General features: G+C 43.7%; 2 protein-coding genes across 2 annotated transcripts; one reads left to right on the top strand and one right to left on the bottom strand.

Annotated features, from left to right (window-relative positions):
• Nucleotides 1-4,168: 4,168 nt before the first annotated feature.
• On the bottom strand, nucleotides 4,169-6,298 carry LOC140036464 (uncharacterized). Its single transcript, XM_072077894.1, has 3 exons — nucleotides 5,588-6,298; nucleotides 5,372-5,440; nucleotides 4,169-4,654 (listed from the first exon to the last, which is right to left on the bottom strand). The coding sequence occupies exons 1-3, from the start codon at nucleotides 6,296-6,298 to the stop codon at nucleotides 4,169-4,171; spliced, it is 1,266 nt and encodes a 421-aa protein (XP_071933995.1).
• A 5,862-nt stretch (nucleotides 6,299-12,160) lies between these two features.
• Nucleotides 12,161-16,427, top strand: LOC113733113 (RING-H2 finger protein ATL58). Its single transcript, XM_027259264.2, has 3 exons — nucleotides 12,161-12,613; nucleotides 13,618-13,715; nucleotides 15,702-16,427. Exons 1-3 carry the CDS (start codon nucleotides 12,455-12,457, stop codon nucleotides 16,078-16,080), a joined length of 636 nt encoding a protein of 211 aa, XP_027115065.1. The 5' UTR covers nucleotides 12,161-12,454; the 3' UTR covers nucleotides 16,081-16,427.
• Nucleotides 16,428-17,124: the final 697 nt, after the last annotated feature.

Genomic DNA, 17,124 nt, shown 5'->3' with positions numbered 1-17,124 from the left:
AGCTGATGCAAAGTGTCTCAGTCTCCTGGGCATCCACCACGACCTTTTTTGCTGAGATGATTCAGCGTTATGGGAATATAATGGAGACTTATAAGCCGTCCTCCGAGCTTCAGAAGAAGATTGCTGAGCTAGAAGAAAGGCTAAGAGCCACCGAGCTGGAGCGAGATAAGGCTGAGGCGGCCAGAAACCGAGCCGAGGTAACAAAGAACTCTCTGATAACGGCCCTCGGTGAAGAAAAAGAAAGAAGAGCCCAAGAGGAACAGTCATCCAAAAAAGCGATAGAGATGGCCGGGATGTCGGCCTTTGAAGCCTTCCGCAAGTTGGAATCTTTCACCAGCGACCTTGGCGAACTGACGCTGCCGAGTTTCATGTTTGGTTACACCACAACGATCAATGACGCGGCGCCCTTCCTCTCTTCTGAACAACTGGAGTCTCTCCAGGATGCGCTGAACTACAATGAGGATGCCAAAGAGCTGTGTGACCGCATGACCGAAGGCATCCAGGCCGGAAGAGACCTAATCGAGGTCCGGGCGGAATTCAACAAGTGGCTTCAAAAGTTTGACTTAGATGGCGTTGGCCTCGAAGGGGACAAGACCGGCGGAGAGGCTGAAGGACAGCAAGACGCCGAGGTGTGGGGAGAGACCATGGGAGAACAAGGCACCGGGGCAGGGAATGCTTAGAAGCATTCTCTTTTTGTACCTGAGGGCCGAGGTCGTGGATGTTTAGGAGCATTCCGGACCTCGGTCTTCTACTTTTTGTAGTTCAATACAACTGACTTCGTATTTTTGCCTTCTTTTTAATTGAGCTCGATTTTCGATTTACCTTTTTTATTGCTGCTTTGTCCCCTTATTTTTCACTTGAAATAAATTGAGACTAAGTGAGAAATAACTCAAGAACTGAAAATTAAAAGCACGTACTGTGACGCCCCGAAAGAATGAGTGCGAGAACCCGAAAATTTTCTAAGTTTCTAAGGTTTATTTTATTGATCGCCCGCCTTTTCGACATTTTCTTTATTAGACAATTTCCCAGAAAATTTTATTGAGTAAATATAGTTTGTAGATGATTTTTCTAGTATCAGTTAGTTTTTGAGAAATTAAGAACATATATCGGACGTGGGACCCACTAGTGCTGAAAGTTCGGCAAATTTCAGCCAGTTAGGTTAAGTTTTGGATATCAGATTTATTTTATCAGGTGTTACGAGATAATTAGAGGTTTTTATATGGATGAGAGTGGAGAGACAAAAGGATAACCATGTATTACTTGTAGTGACAAGTGTCACTTGGAGAATTGTTCTTACTTTTGACCACTATTCATTACTTTACCAAATAAATCAAAAATTGACCCAAAAATCACTCAAAAATCCCAAGTTCTTGGCCGGCCACTCTTCAAGAGAAAAGAAGAAAAACCTCTCCAAAATTCTTGCTTCAATCTTGCCCAATTCAACAAACTAACCGATTAAACTTGAAAACTCTCCATAAAAACCTCTCTCTTAGTGATTGTGAGGTGATTAGTGAAGTGATTTAGGAGATTAAAGTGCAAAGTTGCTCCTTTTCTTGTGTTGATAAGGTGAGTGACTATGGAACCCCTCTCTTCTATCTAATGATGTTTAATTAATGACTTGTGGTGATTATAAGTGTGATTTGGTGGATTATTTCTTGATTTTAGTTAAGATTGGTGAATTTTTCTATTTATGTGGGATTTTTCTGTTTTCATATGATTAATATTGTGTGGCCATGTATGATGGTTGGAAATGGTTTAGAATGAAGCCTTGGTGTTAAGATAGCGGCTATTTGCGGAAAATTTCCATATTGAACGGAAAATTTCGGAATTAGGGTTTCAATTTCACCCTTTCTGCCCGATACTGTTCATCCTAGTTAGAGGTAGAATTAGCCTTAGGTTAAAACATGAAAGTTGTAGAGAATGATGTATTGTAGTTGCTTACAAAATTTCAGCCCAATCGGAGCAGTGTAGCTTATGAAAAGACCAAAATACCCTCACTGCCCTAGGATGCATTCCAGTGTTCCGTGTTAGACAATTCATCTATTTGGTTGTATTTATTCACTGTGATCCATGTGGATTTAGCTAATTACCAAAACATGAACATTTTAGTACTCTGTCTTAGCTTTTCAACGCCACCAAGAACACCTTAAACGGATCTATGAAGCCTGAGTTATGGCCAAAATGGTCGCATCTATTCTAAACTCGGCATTCTGCCGTGTTTCTTGTTTTAGCCTCTGACCATATTTTGTCTGTTTTGATAACGTATGAACTGGGTATTGACCCCTTCATAAGAAATGTAGATCTTGGTTTTAGCTTCGAAACGGTATAAAGTTCATCCGAATCCGAGTCCCATAGCTCCAGTTATGACCAAAACAAGATCGATTGTCAGAACTGCCTTCAAATTTGGACATTTCTGACAGGAATGTTTGGACCCATTTTCCTCCATGCTCTGTATTGATTCAGCTTTTGGTCCAAACATGAAAGTTATAGCCTTATGTCCTAGATTTCCAACGCCTTTGGAATTTCTTGATTTGGATTTGTGAGCTGTGAGTTATGGTCCAGCAAACAAACCCTGTTCGTCACCCGAACACGTAAATTTCTGGTACTATTTTCCATAATTTCGACCTGCTTCCATTCAGATATAGATTAAGGTGTCTTCAGGAGAATTGTAGCCCTTCTTCATAGCTTCGAAACGGTGTCTCGTTCACTTTGATCCGACATTCCTAGCCTAATCTTTGATCAAAACGGTTTGAGATGACGGATTTGGCCGTTTCCGTTTTGCCGTTCCGCGCGCGCGCGTGTCAATCTTGCCGTTTCCGCACATGCGTTTGCCGATTTTTGCTGTTTTGCTTGTTTTGGGTTTGTTAGTAGCCGTTTAGTAGCCGTTTGTGATATAATGTGATAAATCTTCTATTTCAGACAGTGGTGAGTTAAGCGGAGCCGGTGGGGCCCACTACTAGAGAACACGCGCGAAGTGATTTTTGCTCTTGTACTACTTTTGTGTTTTGAGTAAGTATTCGGACCATTTTGTATATAACTTGCTTATGTGTTTAAGGTGAATGAAAGGGTACCTAGGCGAGGGTGTACTTCATCGTACTCGACCTAAACCCTAATTTACGTGCATATTTATACCAGACATGTCTAAATGAATTATTTTAGGTTTGAACCCCTTGACCTTGGAGCTCGGGGTGACTTTCGTGAGTTCGTGAAATATGTTGAAGTTGTGGGCCCGATCTCAAGACCTAAATGGATTATTCGAGCCGGCCGGGGTTTGGTAGAAGCCAGTCCAACCTAGTTTGAGGTCACCAAGTTCGTAGGTTCCAGTTGTGAAGCAAGTTTGTGACCCGAGCTTGTGACTCAAGCTCAAGTTTGTGATTTCATTCGCCCGAGCAAGTTTGTGAGGTGACTGGCCAGTGAGGGTGATAAGGTGTTCGGTGGGTGTACAAGTGGAGTTCTACGGACCTTCTTTATGGTCGACGGAGTGTCGACAGGAGATCGCGCATGGCAAATGACTTGGCTTTGGAGCCAACCTATATCCTTCCTTTGTATTGTTACTTTTGCACTTGACTTGACATTTTTGTGAAATAGTTGTTTATTTAAATGTGAAACTTACGCTTTTACCCCTGTTTACTTACTAAGCTTCTAGCTTACCCCGTTTTCTTTGTTTTTCTTAGCAAAGACGACGTGGGAAATTTTTGGACACTGCCACTAGTATAGTTAGGTTTATTTTGTATTAGTTGGACAGTTAAGATGTTCCTTTTGTTTTGATGGTTTGTATAAGGACCCACCTTAGGGTCCACCCTCTGTTGGTTGTTGTTATAATGTAAATAGTGATGTGAATAGCTACTTTTGGGATGGTGAATAGAACTCTTTTGGCGTTAGATATATTATGAATAGTACGCTTGTGGGTTTATCTAGTTTTATTATTTTGAAATTTTGAGTCCTGACGCGAGTTAGGCAGGCGCCCCGCCGATACCCTAGGGTTCGCCCTTGAAAAAAGCGGGGGCGTCACACGTACCCCTCAAGGGTAATACAATTTGAGGTTTTCAACATGCCAAATTCGAGGCACCCGAGAACCATCCCGGAACGCTAATTTACAGTATCCGTTTTGGCTGGATTCGATCACACGGTAGGGTCCCTCCCACTTGGGGCTAAGTTTTTCCTGAGATTAAGCTCGGCTGACCGAATTCTTCCGGAGCACAAGGTCTCCCGGATTGAATCGCAGGTGTCTGACCCGAGCATTATAGTAGCCAGTTAGGATATTTTTATAAAGAACGACTTTGGCCGCTGCCATATCACGCTTCTCTTCGGCGAGATCGAGATCAACTCGCCGTTCTTCTTCATTAACTTCGGCGGTATATGCTGCCATTCGCGGGTTCGGAGTGATGAACTCGACTGGGACGACAGCTACGGACCCATAAGTTAGAGAGAACGGGGTTCCAACCATGATGATCCAACTCGATGTAGTCTGGTTTTGAGGCCATGAAGTGCGGTTGAAGTTTTCGGCCTGCTCATTGGCCTGGGGGTGTCCAACCGAGGTGAAATGCTGTTTGATCTCAAGGTTTTCACACCACGCTTTGAAAGGATTATCAGCAAACTGCCTGCCGTTATCCGAGATGACCACTCGGGGTAGGCCGAAGCGACAAACCACGCTCTTTCAGAAGAATTTTTGAACTGCTGACCCAGTGATGCTTCTCAGAGGCTCGGCCTCGACCCATTTGGTGAAGTAATCTACCGCCACCACCACGTAGGCATAATTGCCTAGGGTTCTGGGGAATGGGCCGATTATGTCAGTCTCCCATTGTTCGAACGGCTATGGCGAGGTGACCACGATCATGAGGTTGGTCGACTGGTGGTGCTCAGGGGCGTGGTGCTGGCAAGAGGGACAACTGAGGACTGTGATCTGGGCATCTACCTTCATGGTGTGCCAGAAATGCCCAAGCAACAAAGGCTTTTTGACAAGCATCCTGTAGCCGACGTGAGCACCACAAAGTCCCTCGTGTATGTCTTGGAGGATCCTCTCGCCTTCTTCTGGTGTAATACACTGCAGCTACGGGTCGAGGTAGGACCTCTTGTACAAGAAATTCTGTCGGAGGACGTACCGAGCTGCTTTACCCTGAATCTTTCTTGATTCAGCTCGGTCATCAGGGAGCTCCCCCCGACTGAGAAACCGAATCAATGGGCCCATTCAGGTGTCCTCAGGGTAGACGGGATACACGACTTCTCCTACGTATCCCGGTTCGGTTAAGACTTCCATAAGAATCGTCTTGTTCAAATCAGAAAACGAGGTAGAAGCAAGACGAGATAGGGCGTCAGCCCGCTTGTTCTGCGACCGCGGTATCTTTTAGATTTCAAAAGACTCGAAATGTGCCATCAACTGGTGGACATTGGAGAGGTAGCGATGCATGACCTGTTCTCTGGCCTCATACTCATACAGTATCTGGCACACGACAAGTTGGGAGTCACTGTAGACCAAAATGTGCGCAGCCCCAGCTTATGAGCTAGCTGCAGTCCGGCAAGGACTGCCTCATACTCGGCCTCATTGTTTCGAGGCAACAAATTCAAACCTTAAGGCATATGAGCACACCTCTCCCTGGGGGTCTTCGAGGAGCAACCCTGCCCCACTACCCTCATTGTTGAACGAGCCGTCCAAATGCAGAACCCACCGCTGAGGCTCAGTGGTGGTCGGGGTGGACTCATTCACTTCATCAAATGTGAGTTCAGCTAGGAAGTCCGCGAGGGCTTGGGCTTTGATGGCCGTTCGAGGTTCGTAAGACAGGTCATACTCCCCTAGTTCGATGGCCCATTTAGTAAGACGTCCAGAAGCCTCCGGGCGTGATAACACTTGTCTGAAGGGTTGGTCAGTTCTAAGGCAGATGTGATGACCTAAGAAGTAGGGCTTAAGCCTGCGGGTTGCGTGGATTAAGGCCAGCACGAGCTTCTCCGCCTGTCTATACATGTTCTCCGGACCCCGGAGGACTCGGCTGATATAATAAACTGGCATTTGTACACCCTCCTCCCTTATCAACACGGCGCTTACGGTTTCGACCGCGGCAGACAGGTACAAGAACAACTTGTCCCCCGGCCGAGGCGAGGTGAGTGTTGGGAGGCGGTGAATGTACTCCTTCAGTTGTTCAAAGGCCTGTTGACATTCTTCAGTCCAGGAGAAGCTGTCGGGTTTCTTTAGAACCTTGAAAAAAGGCAACGCCTTGGAAGCTGATTGCGACAGGAACCGGTTCAGGGCCGCCAACCGCCCTGTGAGCCTCTGTACCTCACGGATACACCGAGGTGGAGACATTTCCTGGATCGTTCTCAATTTATCTGGATTCGCTTCTATGTCTCGCCTCGAGACGAGGCAACCCAAAACTTTTCCGAGATGACCTCAAAAACACACTTCTTGGGGTTTAACATTATTCGCGTCTTCCGGAGGATCTCAAGGATCTCTTTCAGGTCAGAAAGGAAAGTGGAGGTCGTCTGGCTCTTGAGAAGGATGTCATCCACGTAGGTTTCGACATTTCGGCCGATCTGGGATTTAAAAGCTTGGTTGACCAGGCGCTGATATGTGGCCCCTGCATTTTTTAGTCCGAAAGGCATGGTGGTGTAGCAATATATGCCTTGGTCTGTATAGAAGGCTGTCTTCTCCTGGTCTTCTTGACTCATTCCGATCTGGTGATGTCCCTTGAAGGCATCAAGAAAACAGAGGATCTCATAACCCATTGTCGAGTTCACCAAGGTGTCGACTTTAGGCAATGGGTAGCAGTTCTTGGGGTAGGCTTTGTTGAGGTCGGTGAAGTCGACGTACATTCTCCAAGCCTCCGTGTCCTTCTTGACCATGACCGGGTTGGACAACCAGGTCGGATATTGGACCTCTCGGATTATCTTTGCGGGTAGGAGTTTGTTCACTTCTTCACCTACAGCACGGCTGCTCTCAGGGCCGATGTGCCTCCTTTTTTGTTTGACCGGGCGTGCCTGGGGATCAACGTTCAACTCGTGTACCATAAGGTGATGCGAGACTCCTTGGACTTCATCTGCGGCCCAAGCAAAGACGTCTCGGTACTCTTTGAGAAGATCCAACATACCTTTCTTAATTGGGCCCGGTAGACGGATGCCGACGTGGACCGTCTGATCCGGATTCGTGGGGTCCTGGGAGATCTCCTCCACCTCATCTCCGGTCTCCAGACTCTGGGGCTTCTCAACTTGCTGAGAATTGATGCAATCAATTGAGAGGATGTTGGACCTCTTCTCGGGTCTCGTGCCGGAGGCCGATGTGGAAGCTGCTTGCAAAGTGGCGAGATAGCACTCTCGGGCAGCGCAGACATCACTGCTTACCTCGGCAATACCCGCGGGGGTAGAAAACTTAAAACTTAGATGGTATGTGGAGTATACCGCTCGCAGAGCATTAAGCGTGGGTTGACCCAGAAGCAAGTTGTACGGAGAGTCGGCCTTAACCACCACGAAATTGACAGAGATGGTTCGACAATGGGGGTGACGCCCCACAGTCACCATCCCTTCGGGATGCACGATGTGTCCCCCGAACCCTACCAGGGGGGTCCTCACTGGGGTCATTTGTTCCCTGATCAACTTAAGACTTTCAAAAATGCGGAGGTACATGACGTCCACCGAACTCCCTGGGTCAACGTAGACCTTCTTAGCAATGTAATTGTTGGTGAGTACCTCAATCATCAAAGCTTCATGGCTGCTCGAGGCAGTTGGGATAGGATCGCTGGGTCCGTAAAAGATCACTTCGGATAGGCGGGAGCTTGACTCGGCCTGATCCGGATTAGCTTGCCTTTAGGTCCTCTTCCGGGAGTTCTGACTATCTCTTCCCGTTGGACCTCCGACGATGGTGTTGATGACCCCGGCTATGTTAGGTCCATACCCTAACCCATGACCTGAAGATCCGTCTCGGGGAGGCCTTTTTGTCTCCCTAGGATCCTCAGGGGGCCTGCAGCTGCTTCTCGACATCCGCGTTTCGTCTCAGCGTTGGTCACCCCGGCCGTCACGTCGAGGTTCATTACGTTGATGACCTCCACCTCGGCGGATGAACTCTTTTGAGGTCGTCGCAGTCTTCGGTCTCATGCCCGATGTCTCGGTGATACAGGCAGTAGAGGTTCGAGTTCCTCTTGTCTCTGCTACCGTACATCTTCGGAGGTGCCCTTCCGAGATTGTTCTGTTCCATCACGGACAATACTCGGGATCGGGTAGTATTCAAAGGGGTCAACTCGGACTCGGGGATGGATGATTTCCCCTTAGATATCCTGTCAAACATGCTGCGGCGATCTCGGCTAGGACTTTGGAAGCCGCTTCCTGTGCCTACTTCATTTCGGCCAGCGTCTTTTCCCCTTCGTGGATCAGTTCTTGAGCGGGCGGCTTGGATCTCTTTCTTCATGCGATTGAGGTCTTCGGCCTGTATGCCCTTCTCGACCTTCAACCATAGTTCCTGGAGTGTGCGAGGATACTTCTTGTGGATCCCTGTATTGAATACCCCGGCAACGAACCCGTGGGTAAAAGCAGCGATGGTAACCTACTCATTGGGATCAGGTATCTGCACGCTTTCCTCATGGAATCTCTGGACGTACGACCTAAGTGACTCTCCCGGGTTCTGTTGCATATTCAGCAGATAAGCCGAGGTCCTGGTCATAGGTCGGGAGGATACAAACCGGTGGAGAAATCTCTCCACTAATTCCCCCAGGGTCGAAATGCTCCTAGATTCTAAACCCCAGAACCATTTTCGAGCTGTCCCCTGGAGGAATACTGGAAAAACCCGGCATATGACGGGGTCAGGGATGCAATATAGGCGGAAGGCCGAGATAAAAACATGGAGGTGGTCCTCGGGATCGCCTCGGCCGTCGTAAGATTTATCGAGGGGAGCTTAAAGTTGGGGGGAAGTCTTTCCTCGTTGATATCATCCGTAAAGGGTAGAGCCCTCATGTAGTTCACACCGGATGGTCCCAAGGGCCGAGGTTCCTCCTCAGGTCGTCGTCCTAAGAGTTCTCGGGAAAATGCCTTGGTCAGGGAGGCTACCTTAGAGGTGGTTTTGGAGAATGCCCGCTTTGAAGCACTCCGGCTTAGGCGCCTCCCATCAGATTCTTCTTCAGATGAACCTTCAGGAGATCCATCTGACTTCCTTTTAGAGGACTCGACTTTTTGCTTGTCTTGTCTCTTAAGATACCTCCCTAACTCCTCGAAGATGTTAGGGTTCTCGATCACAAACTCGGCCATACAGGTTATGGCTTCTTCATTTGCAGGCTGAGTTCCTGGGAATTCCTGCCCTTCGGAGATGTCTTCCTGCTGAGCTGCGTTACCTTGCTCAGCCCCAATGGCGAGAGCTTTTCTGCTCCTAGAACGCGTAAGCTTCATCCTCTGATGTCTTCGCGTTCCCACAGACGGCGCCAATTGAAGAGGTGTTTTTTGGACCTGCTTGAGTGAATCGCGAGTTGTAAGTGCTCTTGCTTAGAGAAGTCGCGATACCGGGGTCACCTGTTCAAGCTAAAAGAGGGGTTGAATCCCCCGGTATAGCTCCGAAGTTTAAGTTAGTTCGGGATTGAAGAAGTAATTTAACGGTTAAGAAGATTAACATAGCTTGCTTTACCAGCAATTGATCATCCCCTTTCTCAGTGGAAACGTTGGATATTTATAGGAGATGGACAGGAGAGAGGGACGGCTGGTACAGGTCCCTAGAGATCTGATATGGACAGCGTATCAAGTTGATTTGATTGGTTTCTGTGAAAAGGCGCGCCGAAACAGCTGCCAGAGTCAGGCGGCGCATGTATCAGAGCAGTTTTCTGTTAGGTGTCAGATGTGTCAGAAGTCACACCCCCACCCTTCTGCGGTTGTCAGACACTTAATCGTCATTTCGGCTCTATGACGGGAGGTCTTAACCGAGGTGACGAATGGGTCGAAGTCACCTTAGCAAATAGATTGCCGAGGCAGCCCTTCCAGGAGAACCACAAGGTGCGGCCCCAGTTTATCCGAGCCGAAACGACCATCCTCACTGTCTTACATAGCACTTCTTTCCCCCAAACAATCTTATGCCATGAAACTGTTATTGCTTTTAACGCAGACTTTGGAGTACAAATCCCCGGAATAGTAGGTGTCCACCTAGCTAGCAGTAGTATCAGCTTCACATAAGCTGGTAATCGAGCCGAGTATTTGAGCTCAATTCGAGCTTAATTCGAGCCGAGCTCGACTCGCCTAACGAACTTTAAAATGTGTTCGAACTCGACTCGTTAAATGTACATGTTGCTCGAGTTCGAGCTCCTGCAAATTAACCTCAATAAAAATCTATAATTTTCAATTTTTATACTTTTGACTTCTAAAATGACAAATATGCCCTTTATTAAGTAGCTCTAACGAGCTACTCGGATATCTTACTCGACTCGTTAACTAAACGAGCACATTTCTAGTTCGAGCTCGGCTCGTTTACCTCAACTAACGAGCCGAGTTCGAGCCTTATCAAGTCGAGTTCTAACGAGCTTTCGAGCTACTCGTGTAGTTTAACAGCTCTATTCACATGGCATAGGCAGAAACTGAGCGGGTCTATGTAGCATGTAACACATACTAAAAAATAGTAGGAAAAAAGTACTTATGAATACATTAGACCTTCACGAGTTTCTTTCCCTTTAGGTGTAGATGTTGTCGTTGATTAGGGATTAAAACGGTCAGACTCAACTCAGACTATTGTACTAGATTCGTGTTTAAATTAGATTCGACCCAAATTCATAATTTAATATATAATTATGAATTACTATGAATTTATATATAAATTATTAACATTTTATGCAATAATATGTATAATTATAAATTATAGATATTAATATATATTATATACATAATTATACTCATATACGGGCGGAGAGATGAATTGAATGATTCGAGAGAGTGGAAGTACAAACGAGAGATTTTAAATTCGAATCCTCCTACTTATATTAAAAAAATAAATAAAAAATATACTTTTATACGGGCTAAACCTTAATCGAGTCTGAACCTAGCATGAATTAAATTCGATTCACATTTAGCTCGAATCTAATATTTAAATTCAAACTCTGTCCCGTCCAACTAAATCTTAGGTTCAGCGAATGTTTTTTCGACCAAACAAGATGAGCTGGATTGATTCGACCTCATTGACAGACCTACCGTTAGGGTTGACACCTCAGAAGGGAAAAATAAAGAAAAGGAAAAACTACGATGGAGCTTTGGAGAATTATTAATATCGTACTACGACCAGGAAAAGGCTGAAGTGAAGTACACAGTTAGGGGGAAAAAGAGGAAGCCAGAACCTTATCATTAACTTGATCACCTTTTTGTGTTTGCTGGTCGCTGGATTTCCCATATCCATCATGGTCTCTACAAAATGGTACACATGTCACATTGCAGGGCCACAGAGGGGCTTGCTCCAAAATGGAAGGCACCAAATCAGCAGTTGGAAAAATGGGGCCTAAGCTACTGCAACAGTACTAGAGCTAGCATCTCACTCAGCAAACTGTAAAGCGAAACATGTTTTGGGGTAAATGGGCAGGGACGGTTGTCTGGGACAACCATCCGTAGGCCTATTTCCTAGTGAACTAACAACTACCATGTACCAACCCAATAGATTCTATCGAATTATCAATCATTCTATTTCCTTCACAGTTGGAAGCTTGCCCGATCCACTTTTTAGTTTTTACAGTTGCAAATTTTTTTTCTTTTATTTTTTCACTAGCCGCCAAATTTCAGGCGAGCCAATTAACAGTCCACAGCCGTCATATAAAAACCTCCCTAAATGCGGGATGGATCCCACAAAAATGCAAGTCAAAATGAGCGAGCCAAGAGAGAAATGAGGAGTCTTATTCTAGTTCCACCATTTCTCATCTACAGTTCTACACCATCAATCTTTTGTTATGGCCCTCTTCTTGCTCTTGACTTTGAGTCCACCCAAAGGGATTAGGATTCCATATGGGTAGTTTTTTTTGACTTTTCTTTTTCTTGAATTTTTCATTGACAAAAATCTCCTTTTTTAATTGAATCTTGATCCCGGATTTCGTTGTTCTGCTTGTTTTCTTATGAGTGGGAGAATCTTGATCGGATTTTCACCTTTTTGTTTGTTTCTTGAATCGAGTCGGTATTTCTCATGATTGGGTTTTTCGAGCATTACTCAAGTTGTCCGCCACTTGGAAAGATTTCTACTCTATGTTTCTAACTAGCTGATTTTGTTTCTGCTTGTTGGAACTTGGGTTTGCTGGACTTGAATTCTACTTTCTATCATTGAATCGGCAATCTAAGATCGAAGATTCCCAGTATTTTAGTAGCCTTGAAATGCAAGTTTAGTGTTGTGGCACCTTTTCTTTAAAAAAAAAAAATTTGTTGTTTGCCTTTTCTTTTGGCCGTTTTGTTGTCTGAATATTTGCTTTAGGGGGTGAGTTTCAACCTCTGTTGTTTTTGGACAACTGAGGCCTAAAGAAGTAGGAAGTTAGAGATGTTTGGCTCGGGGATGAATCTGATTACCACCATTATTGGATTTGGAATGAGTGCCACTTTCATTGTCTTTGTCTGCACAAGACTGATTTGTGGGAGGATTCGCCGGATGGAGTCACGGCAGATGTTTGAGATTGGCTCAAGAATGGAATTTGAACTGGTATATAGTTGACCCTCTTGACAAACTTCTTTCTTTCTTAATTTTCTGTGACTTCCATTGGAACTCATCTTTTAATTTCTTCTTCGGGCTTGCATTCGTTACTCCCAAGAGCTGGTTTACTGAGTTGCTCTTTAGCTTACAGATGGATGCTGTTCTTTTTTTACCCTTATTTGATTGCTCAGATTTTGCATTGGTCAGTATGATTTTGAAGCTATCAGTGCAGTTTCCAAAAAAATTGTTTGATTTGCTCTAGCACTAGTGTACCATTGCTAGCACTTGCCATCTGTTGGTTGCTAGCCATTCTGAGCCGCAGCTTATAGGAATTTTATAGTTGAAATTGTTAGATGTTGGTGAGCTTGAAATTATGTATCAACAAGATGGTTTCCGCTTAAAGAAGAAAAGGGATTGATTTAATGGCTGAAAAGGGAGATCTTCTTACCATCTGAATTCATCTCTATCCTTCTATACATCCTGGTATTAAGCTGCATGCTAATCGAAGAAAAGCTGCATGCTGGTATTAAGCTGCCAACTCAAATTTCCTCCCTTTATCCCGGGCATTAGATGAATTATGCAGGCAATGTCAAATTGAGCACGAGCAGGAGCAACACATCATGGAAGCCGAAGTATTCAACAGTCTAAATTGGGAAAATCTGAGATGATATTTTAATAGAGTGATGGTTGGCTAATTTAAAGAGGACAACTAGAAGAAATATATATCTTCAGGAACTATCTTTTGTTTCTCAGAATTCATGCTTATTAGAAACTGAAGAAATATCGTTGATTTATCTCTGTATCTTTTCGTTTTAGACTTGGCTGTACAAACCTTGCAGACTGCCGTATTTTGGAGTGCGAATGCTTTCTCTATATTTTTTGGTTGGTTCTAGCCGTGCAATGCATGAAGATATGTTTCCTGTTGTTTTTTCTTTTGTCATCCATGTTGGGTGGCATTTGACCTTTTTAATGTATTCGTGACCTAACAATGGAATTGTCTTCTTGGTTGGCAGCCAGAGCATCGGATCAGTGGCCTTGAACCCACTGTTGTTGCTGCAATTCCGACAATGAAGTTTAAACGGGAGGCGTTCAGTTCCACAGAAGACACACAGTAAGTTTAACCACCTACGTTTTGATTCACGGTGAAGATCAATTTTCAAATTCATAGACTTCTTTTATTAATTCCACCTCCTACATTTTGATTCACAGTGAAGTTCATTTTTCTAATTTAACTTTAGTAATTGCTAAACAAACACAAGTACCATTTCCTGACAGATAATTAATCTCATGGATCAAGAATTTGCTGTCACCATGATTTTCAGAAGAATAGATATTTGATTATTGTTTCTGGCGCTTGACAAGATAATTGATGTGAAAACTCGTACAACTAAACAGCAGCATGCCTTTAGGAGCGTCCTACATCAAAATAATGAATTAATGTATCGCAAACTGACCAAGATAACCAAATGTTGAGGAGAATTTCAAGCAAGTTTTGTACAAATCCACAAGCTGTAGAGCTGGAGAAATGTGCCTTCACCAAATTTTCTTCCTCTGGGAAAACATTGTTTTATTTACACCACAAACAAGCATAGTTTTCTGCCCGTGTTTGTCAAAATTTATTAGTCTCATGAATTTTAGGCAGGGATAAGCACAGAAGCATCCTTAGCTCTGGTCAAATAAAGTTGCCACGAAATTTTCAGAATAGCCTATGAACAGCTTTCATAGTGTTACTATTTGCTGTTAGTTTTCAAGTGCCGTTGTCCAAGAATCAGCATTTGGACTTGGCCACCAGTTGTTATTGCAATCATACTGCTGCTTGGTGTCCTTTAGATTTCTGCACAGCAAATGACTGAAACTTAACAAAGAATATGAAGTCAGAAAGGTTTTCTAGAAACAGAAACCAATTTGCCTTTTTAGTCTGGATTTTGCTGGTACTGCAGCGTTAATTGTAAGCGTTAATTCAGTTGTTAGGTAAGTAGGCATCTCTATTCTCTAGTACCTATAGCTGACAATTGTTCTGGAAAATTATCTTTAACTGCATAACTTTGCATAATCAAGAATCCCCACTGATAACCTTGTTAGTTGTCGTAATCATGTGCTACAAAATTAAGGTAGTGCGCAGAAGTTGTAAAGCAGCGCCCGCCCAGTTTAATGACCAAATAATAAGGTGAACTTACCATTAGAATCATGCTTTACCTTTCTGGCTTCACTGCACTGGAAAGAGCCCATCTAAGAAGAAAGGATGGATGGTTGATAGGGTCAGTATGTATCGAGTCTAATTATCTATAGTTTTTAGCTCAATGTCCTTTGTAGGCCACTGATGAAGATGGTAAAATCTTAGTTCTCGCTCTCTATGATGATCCTTTTTTTAGTGCACTTGATCACATAAGTTAGTTATTTCCAGCAAAATCTGGTACTTTCTTGTTCAATACACGTGAAATTTCTCAGTCGAAGACCTAAGGAGAATTTCATGCTCAAGAATCAAGAAGAAAGAGCGTATGGCTCAGGATAACCTAACAGGTTCCTGCTAGATAAAGGGTCTCTTTGCAACATTGGTGTCTTTTAAGGAGGTGGGATTATATCTAATTCTGGTTGGAGTAGGAGATACCATTGTCCAAGCAAATCCTAAGCTAATGGTACTTCACAACTTTGCATCTTCAACTGTAAAAAAAAGTATCAGTTTCATGAGCTGTGAAACCATGAAATTGCCTATTTCGAAGTGCTAAAAAAAAATGAAACCCAGCAGTCGGGGGCCTGCTTTTTAATAAGCCTAATGAAATCTTTCAAGTCACATGTTGTCATGTTTGTTTGCGTATCTAAATAAATCGCTACTAGCATTAGTGCACTAGGCCAAAATCATTTTTGGTAGGAGAAGGAAGTGAAAAAAAAAGAAAGAAAAAACCTACGCTTTCATTACCACAGAGAAGAATAAGCTGTGTTATTTTGGCTTAGCAGCTCCTTTCGTTCATAAAAGGCAAGGAAGAAATTTCATAAATTTCTGAATCCAAAGATACAAATCCTGTGAGAGTGTGAGAATAAACAAGAAATTACTGTGTTTTGTTTTGGCCCAATCATGAGTTTAGCATTTTCCTTGCAGGTGTACCATATGCTTAGGCGACTATGAAGATAAAGATGTATTGAGGATTATGCCTAAATGTGGCCACAGTTTTCATCTGTCTTGTATTGATGTTTGGCTAAGGAAACAGTCTACCTGTCCAGTTTGCCGTCTCTCAGTTCAGGACTCTTTCGAAGCAAAATATGTCCACCCTACGACCCGTCGCACAACCCAATCTTTTGACGATTCAGAGATTCCAGTTGAGCAATCTCAGCATTCTCAGATATGGCTGCTTCCTGCTGGTCAGCGGCCAGAGGGCAGTGCAAGCACCACGTCGCCTGCCAATTCTGTTACTATAAATGTTGAATCCAGTATTTCTGGAGCAGCAGCATCGAGGCATGAACAAGGGGAATCCGTATGACTTAAAATTTTTTCTTTTTCTTTGGCCACTCTTGTCATGCTGCTGGCATATGCTCTCTCGGCAGTCAATATTAATAGGGGAACCGGATCTGCAGAAGAAGCTATTTCAGAACACTACGCAGCAGGGTTGCGATTGTACACCATGTCTGTAAATATGTTTTAGCATAGCAACGAGTAGGTGAATTGAAATGATGGTCTAATTTGCGAAGAGTTTTAGAGGAGTTTTGATACTCGAATTTGGTGACATGCATACATTTTTTTGGTATCGAAGTGGTACAAGACATCCAAGTAAATTATTGACTGGGCTCCAGCATAACGGATACTTCATTAGAAGTAGCTGCATTTCAAGATTGTGTTCATTCTGCGGTTTGAAATTCAACTAACGAAAAGTATCCAAGTTTTATGTATCCTGCAATTATGTTCTACAGTGTTGCTGTTGCCTGTTGGTTCTCCTGAGAGGACATTGGATAAATCATGTGCACTGCTTATTATTATTATTTTTTTTTTCCAGATACGATAGATTCTATTTTACACCTACTTCTATTCTATGTTAGGGGGATCCAAAGGGGTTGGAAGGAACTCGGGGAATCGAACCATCACCGGTCCAAATCGGTATCTACGCACCTGCTAGCTAAATATTCTGGGAAATCCTGGATTTAGAATGTTTTGACCTACACTCAAGTAGAGCCTTAAGACTTTCTTGGTGGCCAACTAACTCAGGAGTAGTTGGTTTGCACTGCTTAGTGTATGGTATCAATGACTCATCACCAAGTACTGATGTCAAGTCATTCCTTGTCTTTTGTGTGGTAGATACCATACAAGGGATGGCTCATTATAATAGTTGGCATATATTGTGTAAGGAATAATTTTTCCTTTAACTTTTTTTTTTAAAAAATTTTTCCTACTAAGGCAGGTGTAGGGGATTAGAATTCAAAACTTTTATTTCCCATAGTTTTGATAAATAATTTCAGATTATCCCTCGAACAAACGAACAGAATAATAGTGATAATTTGGTGAATTCACCATAATATTATAAAATAACTTC

This window comes from Coffea arabica, chromosome 2e (assembly GCF_036785885.1).
Source record: "Coffea arabica cultivar ET-39 chromosome 2e, Coffea Arabica ET-39 HiFi, whole genome shotgun sequence".
In the NCBI taxonomy this organism is placed as follows: domain Eukaryota; kingdom Viridiplantae; phylum Streptophyta; class Magnoliopsida; order Gentianales; family Rubiaceae; genus Coffea; species Coffea arabica.
The sequence above is the reverse complement of the archived record's forward strand: the minus strand, read 5'-3'. Positions and strand labels throughout refer to the sequence as shown.